Source organism: Aphelocoma coerulescens, chromosome 3 (genome assembly GCF_041296385.1).
Source record: "Aphelocoma coerulescens isolate FSJ_1873_10779 chromosome 3, UR_Acoe_1.0, whole genome shotgun sequence".
Taxonomy (NCBI): Eukaryota; Metazoa; Chordata; class Aves; order Passeriformes; family Corvidae; genus Aphelocoma; species Aphelocoma coerulescens.
In genome coordinates, this window is record NC_091016.1 from 122,707,095 (window position 1) to 122,719,973 (window position 12,879).

Below are 12,879 nucleotides of genomic sequence, written 5' to 3' on the forward strand. Positions count from 1 at the left end.
GAGGGTGGCAGGATGAGGCAGACAGACAGATGGACCCCACACTGCAGGCATGAGTGTTCCTCGGGGCTGAGATTCCATCAGAAATTATTTTTAACAGATTTTGGTCCCCCCCCCCCCCCCCCGGGAATAACGAGTTCCTAGTGAAGCTTTTTCCTTTTGCTGTTAGAAATCATGGGACAACTCATAATTCTCCCCAGGAAAAGGACTGGAGGTGCTGGTGGGTGAGAGCTGGACACCTGGAGAAGAGAAGGATCCAGGGAGAGCTCAGAGCCCCTTCCAGAGCCTAAAGGGGCTCCAGGAGAGCTGGAGAGGGACTTGGGACAAGGCATGGAGGGACAGGACACAGGGAATGGCTTCCCAGTGCCAGAGGGCAGGGAGAGATGGGATATTGGGAAGGAATTGTTCCCTGTGAGGGTGGTGAGGCCCTGGCACAGGGTGCCCAGAGAAGCTGTGGCTGCCCCTGGATCCCTGGCAGTGTCCAAGGCCAGGTTGGATGGGGCTTGGAGCAGCCTGGGGTAGTGGGAGGTGTCCCTGCCCATGGCAGAGGGGTGGAATGAGATGACGTTTCCCTCTCCATCCAAACCATTCCGGGATTCTAAATTTAACATTTTTCTGTAAAGCTTTTTGTCTTTTTTTTTTTTTTTTTCCTTTTTTCTTTTTTTTTTTTTTTTCTTTTTTTCCCCCCCTTTTCCCTTTATGAAAATCCTTTCTTGCCGTGGAAATCTCCAGGCACTCAGCAGGGACAAAGCTCCAGGTCTCTGCGCTCCTGGAGTACACAGAGTACACAGCCTGGTGCCAGGCTTCTTGGGAATCATTCTGAGTGAGTGAGAACAATTGCTCAGGTACAGACAGTCCCCAAAACCCTCCCTGTATCAGGACCTGAGTGTGAAGGGTGGGATATCTGATAGATCATCTCTGCTTGGCTGTTTCACATTTCCATGGGGAAAATTCCAACCTTTTCACAGACTCAGCAAATATTGAACTCTGAGGAAGCACTCAGGCCACTGCCCAGGGGTCTGATAAATATTCAATGTATTGATGTGCCATGGTCTGATTTTTTAGGTGGATGGTTTTGAGAGTTTAGCTCTGGGCATGATTTAACATTTGGGGGCTCTGAGACCCCTGGAGGGAGAAAAAAAGAAAGAAAGAGAATTTGGTGACAGAGGAGGGAAACTTCTGTGGTTACAAAGGATTTCCATTGGACAGGAGTGTGACATAAGGGGCATTAAAGAAATTATCTTCACCTGCACTTGGGTTTAAGTTGAAAGATAATTAAACAGGTATTTATACAGTGACTACAGGTTGCAGTAGAGACAATTATGATTTCTCTGCAGACTACCAGGAGCCATTGTTATCAGCCTCCCATGGCAGGGTGTTGGAACTGGATGATCATCAAGGTCCTTTCCAACCCAAACCATTCCATGTGTCTCTGATCCTGTCATTCAAGAACAGGATTGTTCTACCACCCGTTTCTGAAAGGGAAATGGGAATAATGTGAGGTGATAAATTGTTTATGAGCTGATTCTTTCTTATTACTGTTTAGAAGCTGTGGTGCTTTGCAAACATCATTTGGGCTGCTTTTTCCTGACACTTGGCTTAGGTTCTCTCTGTCCTGAGAGCTGCATATGTTGGGGTAAGTCTTTACAACTCCAAAACTGGGTTCTTGGGGCCTGACCCAGTTTGGGAAATTGCCAGATCAATTCCAGAGAAAGCTGAATCCTGAATTGCCTCTTGAAGAGCATAAATCAATACATCTTCAAAACCAAACCCTCCCAGACTTGATGGAGCTTAGAAAATTTTGCTTGAGTGGGCAGGGAGACTTGAACTTCATAGAATCACAGAATGGCTTGGGTTGGAAGGGACTCTAAAGCTCATCTGGTTCAACCCCCTGCCATGGGCAGGGACACCTTCCACTACCTCAGGCTGCTCCAAGCCCATCCAGCCTGGCCTCACCACCAGGGAAAATGGTTTTAAATGGAGCTGGAACCCCCCTCTGGTGTTGTCAGTTCAGCAGTGACAGCTGAGGTTGTGCTGAGTATTTAAGATCAATACGAACAGGCTGAGTTAGGATTTGTTAGGCTGAGTCTCTGGAGAAGCTTGAGGTATGAACCATTGTTATTGGGGGGAAAAAGGGTTCTCAGTGTGGGAGTAAATGTCCTCTCTGTTGGATGCAGAGAAGTGAAAATCTTTTCTTCCAGAATCCAATTAACGATCCCAGTTAATAAAGAGCAAGTGGCCGGAGTACCAGCAACGAAGAGATGAGAGCCAGGGCAGCCCAGCAGAGTCAGAGCTGCTCCCACCAGCTGCAATGCCTTTTGTTCCACTGCCTGTTGCAGGCACTGGGATAAATTTAGAGCCGTGACTTGTCATTCTGGAAATCAAACAGGACACGGAGAAAGCGAGAGCTGGAAAAACGTCCAGCTGTGCTGGAACTCAGCAGCAGCACTGGAAAGTCTCTTTAACTGTGAGATCAGAGACAAAGCAGAGCTGCTGTTGCAGTCCTGTGGCTTTTTTTTTTAATGGAATCACAGAATCACTAAGGTTAAAAAAGCCCTTTAAGATCATCGAGTCCAAGCATTGACCCAGCCCCACGTGTTCACCACCAAACCCAGTGTCCAGGTGGCCTCCCAGTGTCTGAAGGGAGCCTACAGGGAACAGGGAGAGGGACAATTTACAGGTGCCTGGAGTGACAGGGCAAGAGGGAATGGCATCAAACTGAAAGAAGGTTGGTTTGGATTGGAAGTTAGGAAAAATTCTTCCCTGTGAGGGAGGTGAGGCCCTGGCACAGGGTGCCCAGAGAAGCTGTGGCTGCCCCTGCATCCCTGGGAGTGTCCAAGGCCAGGTTTGGACAGGGCTTGGAGCAACCAGGGATAGTGGAAGGTGTCCCTGCCCATGTCAGGGAGTTGGACTAGATGTCCTATAAGGTCCCTTCCAACCCAAACCATCCTATAAATCGATTGTCTGATTCTATAAAGAAACTTTAGTAACTAAAAGTGAGATTCAATAATAATAGAAGTGGTGATGTCTTCATTGCCTGGAGATTTTCAGCTCATGACTGGATATTCCTCACCAGGGAAAATTTTCACCACAAACCCAACTCCACGGCGTCCGAAGTGCAGGAGTTCTGATCCTATTTATTCCTCTTTCATCCTGGAACCCTGAGAGCTGCTGCGATCTGGAGCCGCCCTGGGGAGCGCCCGCACTCCAGTTTAACCTGTGCCATGTTCCCAAAGGGTTGGCACAGCCCCAGCAGCTGCTGTGCCCCAGGACAGCCAGCAGGTTCACCCAATCTCAGGTGCAAGTTCAGGATTTGCCACAGACCAAGGACCATTCCCAATGGACATTTTGGGTAGGATCCCACTGTTTCGGAAGCTGGGAGCAGTTTAATCCCATGGGGATGGCCAAAGCTGGCCATGCTTGTGCCATCTTCCTGCTGCACAGCACAGGGCTCCCCTGACAGACATGCCAAGGACTCAGCTTCAAATTTTTAGCTGGAAAGAGGCAGAGGAGAGTGAAGAGATCCCAGTTCCTTTGCTGTTTCCCTGTCTGAGCCATTCACCCCCTTGTCTTTCCCTCTTCTGGGTTGAACAAACTGAGGTCAGTGGGAAAGGGAGGTCCCTGGGGCACCACAACTGCAAGGTGATGAACGAGGGAAAATAATCCCAGATTTACATCAGGATGATGGACTATACTTTTATTGTTGCCAGATTTGAAAATATTTCGTGTGCTGGTGCAGGGTTCAGCTTGTGTGGATGGCACAAGGGGCACGGGGGGCACTTTGTGCACCAGGGAAGGAAATGAGCCTGATGAAAACATCTGTGCAAAGCCCCAGGTCTGCCTGGGGACACATGGTTCTAGAATTTCTGGGATTAAAAAGAAAAATGAAATTACATCAAGGCTGGATCACATCCCATTCAAAAATACTGTCAAAATTTTTTTGAAGGAACATGTAAGATCCTTCCTCTCCTCTGCTGGATTTTCTCCAGCTCTGCTCTTTCTCCTGTGCTGTAAAGGGCTCCAGCATCTCCCAGCACTGGCTTTTTTTGGGTGTTCCTAAGCTGATTCAGACTCATCCTTCCTGTTCCTTGTGCCTTAACTCACAGGAGGCGATTTTAGTTGTTGGTTTTGCATCCAGAAGAGAAGAATCCAGAAAAGATGAGACAACACCAGCAACGAATGGTGACGTTTGTTTGAATTAGAACGTGGATAGCTGGAATGAGGGATTCCCTGGTGAACATTTGTAGGAACAAACACATTCAATACCTACAAAATAAACTCTGCATCTTGAAAAAACCCACCTAGTTTCTTATAAAAATGCAACACTCCTATAAGGGTAATGATTTCTTTTCCTTCAGAATTCCAGTAAATGGAATTATTCCTTCTAAAAGGCTATGAATGGTCAACAGCAGAAATGAGCAGGGTTATTTCCCTGCAGTGGTCATGGAAAACAGGAAAATACAAAGTGGAAAGCGAAAGGAAAAAGCAGAGAATGAAGAAGAGAGCTAAGAGGGTGTGAGCATGTAGTTATTGCAACTGGATATGGACAAGAGCTGGATGGAGGCATGAAAAAGAGAGAAACAATGGAGAAATCTGGAAAGGGTGTAAAGGAGTGACAGGGAGGACACTTTCTCCAGGGTCCTCTTCAGCAATTTGACCATACAGAGCTTCTGGCCAGTGGAGTTTGCATTCAAGGATGTCCCAACAAGAAGGCTCTGGAGGTGGCAAGTCCTAATTTTGTTCTTCCAGGTCTTTCCGTGCTCTCCAGCTCCCCAGCTGCTGTGTTATCTGGGTGGGCAGGGAGGAAAACGAGGGAAAAGCAGAACAGCGTAGAAAACAGAATCATGGAATCACCGTGGTTGGAAAATCCCGCAAGATCACCAACTCCAGTTGTTCCCCAGCGCTGCCAAGCCCACCACGAAACCACGTCCACAACTGCCACATCCACATGTTTTCTGAACACTTCCAGGGGTGATGATCCCCCCACTTCCTTGGGCAGCCCATTCCAATGCCTGACTGCCCTTTCAGTGAAGGCATTTTTCCTAATATTCAATCTGATGCCTGAAGGGCCAGGGAAGCGCTTGCTGTGCAGGGAGCACGGAACAATGCTCCTGAAACAACAAAGACAGAGACATTTGTGCCTGGAGATGGACTCAGGCCATCTCCCAGGAGCTGTTGTTTGCTCTGCAGGCTGTGCAGTGTCACCCTGACCTGCTGGTCCCTCTCACAAAGGCACCTGGCAGCCAGGCCTGTGCTCCGTGGGGGCCGTTCCTGCTCCCCAGATCCGGCTGTTGGGCACGGCCGTGCTCCAGCAGTGCCAGCTGGGGCTGCCCACAGCACAGCTGCTCCCAGGGCGGCAGGAATTCCGTCTGGGATCGTTCCTGATAAGCTCTGGGCGCTGTCTGCAAGACACGGACACAATGGACACGATGGGGTATCAATCCATGAAGGGAATGGTTTTATGGAGTATCCAACCCTGACCGGAGCTCTGGCACTGAGGATCCTCAAGAGCCTCTCCCAGCTGTGATTCTCTACAGCATTTTCATCACATTCATTTTTCTGGGTGCTTTGTCTCAATTTTGAGTTTGTTTCTTTTTTTTCCAGTATTGATCACGGCCTAGAGGAAATGAAGGAAAAAGCGGTTTATGAGCAGAAGTTCATAAATTTCTGGTTACCATGGCAATGGTAGAAGGACGTCTCGGAAGGCTCCAAGTTCCAAGTCCTGAACTATCCAGGGTCTCCATTAAAAATTGTGTAATGGAATAAAGCTGCTCCTTACTGAATCTGCAAATAGGCTGAAAGGGACTGCTCCGTTCTGGAGAGCACTGGGGATTGGGTTTTCTTTTTTGGAAGAGACAGGAAGAGTTGGTGGAGAAGCTGGAATAAGCAATGCAGGGATTCTGCAGAAGTGTGGGGCTGCAGTGGGCACCCAGGTGCACACACTGGGACCATGTCATCCTGCTCTCTTCTGGAAAAGGCAGGAATTATTCTTTCTATAAAAATAACCCCCTGGTTTATCACGTGCCAGGCACTCCAGTTAATTCATTTATTGCTCTGAATGAGAATTCCAGGTGGTGCTGTTTGCTGCTGAGGGCACCAGGCTTCAAGGGGAGGTGGAATAGTTGGAGAGAGCTCAGGGCTGAGACAGTTACAGGACTGTAGCGGGTTCGGTTCGTAACCGGGCAGAAACACCAATTTAATGTAGTGGTTTGGCCCAAAATACTCATTACTGTTTATCTTCTATGAGATAAGAATTAGGAGAAATGCAAAGCAGGCACCAAACTTGAAAGAATATAAAGAAGTTTATTAACAGACCTAAAAGAAGGGAAAAAAATTATACCACCTTCAGAACTCTCCTCCTCCCCCCCTTCCTCCCTTCTCCCACTGACAATGGAAAAAGACAACCCTTAAGATGTTCAGTCTGTTTAGCACTTCCATAATAACCTTGTTCAGTCCATTTAGGAAGAAGAGTCTCTCTTGCTCGTGCTATGAAAACAGTATCACACCGAGACAGCCACCCACTTCCAAATATTGTTCAGTCCATTTAGGGAGAGGAATCTTTCTGCTTGCGATGTGAGTCCCTTCCCACGACTTGCAGCTTTTCCCACAACTGCTTTCGAGAGTCCAGTCTTGAAGTTTTTGGGGTACAATTTTAAGGTTGAGCCGTTCAGAAACAAAAAAACCAGAGGCCCTTCTCCTTCCCTGGGAGCAAAGGGTCATCTTCATCTTTAAGACTATCTCTGGGAGCATCTCTAGGAACTGAGGTTTCTCCTTTCCCATTTGGAGCAAAAGTCCTCATCTGGTCCATCTCTCCCTGTCCAAACTTCTCATGAAATTACAGCTGCGTCAGCATCTGCCTATCTCAGCGCAGGTGCTTTTGCTTACGAGTTGAACACTCCACCCCCCATATCTTCATGAAATTACAACGGGATACTCTGATATATCATAGCTTCACAACAGACTTTCAGCTTTAAGCATCTCCTCTCTCTCTTCCCTCAGGTTTTCAGCTCTTCACAGCAATAAAAGGGTTAATCTCACCTCGGCCTTGCAGCTGGAATTTTGCTTATCGGAGTGGAGAGGGGGGAGAGCTGAGCCGCTCCGGCTGCCCACGGCAAGGCAGTGGGGGGGTTCCATGGCTGGAACAGGCCCATGGCTCCAGGCTGGCCGTGGCCCGGCCCGGCCTGGCCCGAGCAGGGCCTGGCTGGGCCCGCTGGCCCCCGCACGGGGCCTGCAGCCACCTGTCCCAGCGCCGGAAACGAGAGAGAGCTTGGGGGGGGAGTTTGTCTATTCTTAAGTGTGGATCACAGAGGCGGTCACAACTTTAAGTGGCTTAAAGAATTGTCCATATTCAAACTGGCCAGCTGATAGGTTCTGTCAGGTCCCAGAGGAAGCTGTAAGCACCCCTTAGCAAGGATATCCCTTCCGGACTATGCTTGCTAACCTATGACAAGGACCAAGAAAATGTGATCTGTAACAAAAATCTGGAAGAATTGAGATTGTGGTCACAGAACCACTGAATGGTTTAGGTTGGAAGGGATCTTAAAGATCATCCTGTTCCAACCCCCTGCCATGGCCCGGGACACCTTCCACTATCCCAGGTTGCTTCAAACCCTGTCCAGCCTGGCCTTGGACACTTCCAGGGAACCAAGGGCAGCTCCAGCTTCTCTGGGCAACCTGTGCCAGGGCCTCCCAATCCTCACAGCCAATCTCTAATCTCTAATCTCTAATCTCTAATCTCTAATCTCTAATCTCTACCAATTCTCTTTCAGTTTAAGTCATTCCCTGTGTCCTGTCCCTCCATGCCTTGTCCCAAGTCCCTCTCCAGCTCTCCTGGAGCCCCTTTAGGCCCTGGAAGGGGCTCTGAGGTCTCCCTGGATCCTTCTCTTCTCCAGGTGAACACCCCCAGCTCTCCCAGCCTGGCTCCAGAGCAGAGGGGCTCCAGCCCTGGGAGCACCTTTGTGGCATCCCTGGACACTGGGGTTCCAGGCATTTTTGATAACACACAGCATCCCCATGGCTGCAGCTTTGCTGGCAGCTGAAGAGTTCCATGCCCCACTCCCTGGCCCTAATGTCAGTGGTCACACCCTGCTGACATCCACAATATGAAACCCTCTTCCACTCCAAGCAGGGTGACCAGGTCCCAGTCCCACTGGAAACCAGGCCTGTCACATGGAGACACAGGAGGTGCAGTGGGAAATGTGTTTGCAGATGTGTAAAGTGGCCTTGGAAAAAAACCATGGCCAGGGTTGTGCTAAAAATTTACCAACTGTGCCAGGACAGTTGATTTGTTAAGAAGTCACTCACAGAAGGGCAAAACACGCCATGGATCACAGGATTACAGAATCATCTGGGTTTGGAAAAGACCTCTAACTAAGATCAACGAGTCCAACCATCCCCCAGCACTGCCAAGGCCACCACTGACCCACATCCCCCAGTGCCACATCCACATGGCTTTTAAATCCCTCCAGGGATGGGGACTCCAGCACTGCCCTGGGCAGCTGTGCCAGGGCTGGACAACCCTTTCCATGAAGAAATTGTTCCAATATCCAATCTATACCTCCCTGATGTGACTTGAGGCCATTTCCTCTCATCCTGTCCCTGTTCCCTGGGAGCAGAGCCCGACCCCCCCTGGCTGCCCCCTCCTGTCAGGGAGTTGTGCAGAGCCACAAGGTCCCCCCTGAGCCTCCTTTTCTCCAGGCTGAGCCCCTTTCCCAGCTCCCTCAGCTGCTCCTGGGGCTCCAGCCCCTTCCCCAGCTCTGTTGCTGTCTGTGCAGCAGGTCCTGGTCCAGCCAGGTGTCCTCAGTGTGGCAGTGACAAACAGCTGATGCTGAGAAGGGTGGAAGAGCACAGCCACACACAGCAGCACTTGTTTGGAAACCCACCCAACTCCAGCAGTCTGATGTTTGGGGTTGCTGAGTTGGATTTGGATGGACATCATTGTGCTGAATGCCCCTCCATGGATTTTATGGATTTCATGGAAGCACAGAACAATGCTGGGTGGGAGGCAGCTCTGGAGGTCATCTGGTCCAGCCTGCCCAGCTGCTCAGAGCAATCTTCAAAGTCAGATTGGCTGCCCCAGTGACCTTCTGAAGACATTTGCAACTCCCTGTTCCACAGTATCTATGGAACCATGGAATCATTAAGGTTGGAAAAGCCCTCTGAGATCATCGAGTCCAACCATTCCCCCACCACTGAGCCATGTCCCCAGGTGCCACATCCACACAGCTTTTAAATCCCTCCAGGAACGGTGACTCCATCACCTCCCTCACCACCATTTCAGCAAACAAATCTTTCCTAATATTCCATCTAAACCCCCCCCTGGTGCAACTTGAGGCTGTCTCCTCTCATGCTGTCAGTGGCACAGGGAGTTGCACCACTGTGGGCAGTGGGAAAGAAGAATTCCCTTGTTCAGTGAGTCAGACTCCCGAGTGTCACCTGCTTCCCTGGTTATGGGAAGGGAAAACCAGAGTTCTCTCTTTTGTAGGGCACTTCTTTAACAGTGCTGTCACACATTCCCACATACTCATCTTCCCCTGCAGTGGAAGTTCCCAGTCTAATTACTCTCTTGCTGCCTGGGAACGAGTCCCCAGCTCTCACCATCCTCCCTGACGTCCTTTGTACCCCTTTTCCTGCTCTGCATGTGCAGAGACAGGGACACCAGCACAGTTTGCAGCATGAAGTACCCTCAAAACTATCACAAAACCACCCCAATTTCTATCAGCACCCATTCCTGAAAACCCAAGCACTCAGTTTTCCTGCTTCTGGACACGTTTTTTTTTTTTTTCTGAGTGCTCTTTGGGAATATCTCATTCCTGGAAGGTGAAAATCAGTTTGCCATCACTGAGCCAGTCTCGTTTGCCACTCAGTACTGAGATCCTTCTGCCTCCAGACTCCTTGCAGTCAGTTTTCATTTGCCTGCTCTGAATAACCTTCTGTTGGCACCAGAGCACCCCTGGCAGCCAGGATCAGGCCATGTCTACCCCAGAAATTAAACATACTCGAGGCCCTGGAGCTGTCTGGAGGGTTTGTGAGGAAGAGGAGATGGTCAAAGTGTCTGCGAGTGGTCAGCTCTTCCTGGGAAAAGGCTCTCAGCTCCAGGGCTCTGGCCCTTCAGAGGGGTGAGAGGGGACAACAGAACAGGCTGCAGGGAATGTGGCGTTAGCTGAATTTACCAGAGGGATTTGCAGTTGTGGTTCCCAAGAGGGTGACACCTGGACACCGGGTCCTCTCAGCGTGTCCCATGTGGGGACAGCTCCAGACAACAGAGGCAGAGCTGTCAGTGCATCCTGGCCACATCCCAGCCCTGTTGCATCCCTGCCAAAGGTTGGGAAAGGCCTGTGATACTGATCTCGTTCCCTGCGAGGTCCCTCTGCCCCAGCACATCGGTTCCATCTGCTCCCCGTCCGCTCCTGTCACACTCCGTGGTTTTCCTTTGAATTGGGGCTGATACCAGGTCTGGTATCATGCAAAAGGGTGGAGGGGCCGGTGGCTGTGCCAAGCAGTGACCCATGAGGGCAGCAGGACCTCCCCCAGACCCTCCTCTCTGCCCTATAAATCCGAGGATCCCCAGCCTCGCCACTCACGGCGCCCAGCTCCGGCTCCCTCCGACCCTCCTGCTCCAGCCTCGCTGAGATCCCAGCTCGGCTCCAGCCATGAGGTTCCTCTCCCTTGTCTTCGCTGTCTTCCTCCTGGTCTCCCTGGCTGCCCCAGGTAAGCGGGGGGATTGTGTGGGAATGTGAGCTGGATGAGGGGGAAAAGTGGGGTGAGGAGGGTCAGTGTGCACCACAGGCACTTTGAGCAAACGTGGGCCCTCCTGGCTTTGGAGCTGTGACTTTGTTGCCCACATAAACATCCCTAATCCTTCGGGTGTGCATCTGTGTTTCCTCCCAACCTAAACACCTCTATGGCTCTATGACTCTGTGGTTTTAGGATTCTCTGATTTCATGACTACGATTTTGGGATTCTATTATTTCAGGATTCTATGATTCTGTGACATGATTTGGCTACCCCAGGTTGTCTTATATGGGGATACTTTTATACAAATGAGTCTTTACCAAAAAAAAAAAAATCACTTTAAAGTACTGTAAGAGGCACTTTTAGGATGTTTTGGATGTTTTTGACACCTAAATTAAGGTGAGCTGGTCCCTGGTGTAATTATTTCAGTCATGAAGTACCAAGTGACTGCTGAATGTCCTTTTCAGAGACACCAGCTTTCTGGAAGTTTCCTCTGCTTGATGCCACCTTTTGTGCCAAACCAGTTCTGGCAGCACCTTCAGGGTCAAGCTCCCTCACATTTTTGATGTGCAGTGCTCAGACATCGCTTCTGTTCTGGGTGTCACCTCCCTTTTCAATGACTGAAAGGGAGATTTGGGGCTCAGAAAGGTTCCAAATCCGATATCCCTTCACTCTGGACATTATTTCCCAGCTATTTCAGGCCAGCAGCTTCTCACGCTGGTGCCTGGCCCTCAATGAAGTCTTGCCCTGAGGAACATCTTTATGTTCCCTGAGGAAAAGCTTTATGAGCTTTGCTTTTGGGGTGGTTTGAGATGCTCTCCCATCTTTCCCAAAGTGCACCAGGGTCATTCAGTGGCCCTCTAGGGTGAGAGGTGCACAAGGAGCTGCTCTGTGCCCTTCAAGGTCCCTTCCAGCTTTGGGGCTGGGCTTGGGGAGGAGTGGTGGACACGTGGGGGGATGGAGCAGGACCTCCCTATGAGCAGGGCCTGATCCTGCTGACCACTGCAACTGGGAGGGGGTGGGAGGGTATGGAAATGGGGAATGGGGATGGGGAAATGGGGAACAGAGGTGGGGAAATGGGGAACGAGGAAATGGGGATGGGGAAATGGGGAACAGAGATGGGGCAAAGAGGAAATGGGGAAATGGGGAAATGGGGAAATGGGAAATGGGGAACAGAAACGGGGAAATGGGAAACAGAGATGGGAAAATGGGAAACAGAGATGGGGAAATGGGGAACAGAGATGGGGAAATGGGGAACGGGGAAATGGGGATGGGGAAATGGGGAACAGAATTGGGGAAAGGAGGAGATGGGGATGGGGAAATGGGGATTGGGAAATGGGGAACAGAAGTGGGGAAATGGGGAACGGGGATGGGAAAATAGGGAACAGGGATGGGAAATGGGGAAATGGGGATGGGGAAATGGGGAACAGAGATGGGGAAATAGGGAAGAGAAATGAGGAAATGGGGAAATGAGGAACAGAGATGGGGAAATGGGGAAATGGGGAACAGAAATGGGGAACAGGGATGGGAAAATGGGGAACAGAGATGGGGAAATTAGGAAATGGGAATGGGGAAATGGGGAAATGGGGAAATGGGGAAATGGGGAACAGGGATGGGGAAATGGGGAAATGGGGAACAGAAATGGGGAACAGGGATGGGAAAATGGGGAACAGAAATGGGGAAATGGGGAAATGGGGAACAGAAATGGGGAAATGGGGAAAGGGGGAACAGAAATGAGGAACAACCACTCTCCCTCTGCTCTTCCAGGCTATGGGAAGGTAATGAAGACCTGTGCTCCGTTGGGGTACTGCTCCCCGAAGTGTCGTGTGACGGACATGAAATACACCTCTGCTGACTGCAAGTACTCGTGCTGCGTCCCACCCACCTGGAAGGGGAAATAGGAGCTGAAAAGGAAACATCTGGGGAAGAGGAGGCACCCCGGTGGCCTTGGGAGCAGATTCCCAGCTGTCTGACCCAGCTGCCATCCCCTCCTCTTAAAAAATAAAACAAAACGAAAAAGGAGATGTCTTTTGTTGTGTGCTTGTGATCCTGTTTAAAGCATTAGGACAGGCTCCCCAAGCCCAGCCCCAAAGGCCTGTTGGCATCATGTCTCGTTGTTCTTTTTCACGGATTTCATAATCAAAGTGT

The 12,879-nt window shown here is 50.2% G+C and overlaps 1 protein-coding gene and 1 long non-coding RNA gene across 2 annotated transcripts; both read left to right on the top strand.

Moving 5' to 3' along the window:
• Positions 1-437: 437 nt before the first annotated feature.
• On the top strand, positions 438-4,333 carry LOC138108760 (uncharacterized). Its single transcript, XR_011150067.1, has 2 exons — positions 438-1,633; positions 3,074-4,333. It is a non-coding gene; the product is annotated as an uncharacterized lncRNA (long non-coding RNA).
• Positions 4,334-10,649: 6,316 nt separating this feature from the next.
• LOC138107444 (cygnin-like) lies at positions 10,650-12,632 on the top strand. The gene is made up of 2 exons (XM_069008666.1): positions 10,650-10,707; positions 12,499-12,632. The coding sequence occupies exons 1-2, from the start codon at positions 10,650-10,652 to the stop codon at positions 12,630-12,632; spliced, it is 192 nt and encodes a 63-aa protein (XP_068864767.1).
• Positions 12,633-12,879: the final 247 nt, after the last annotated feature.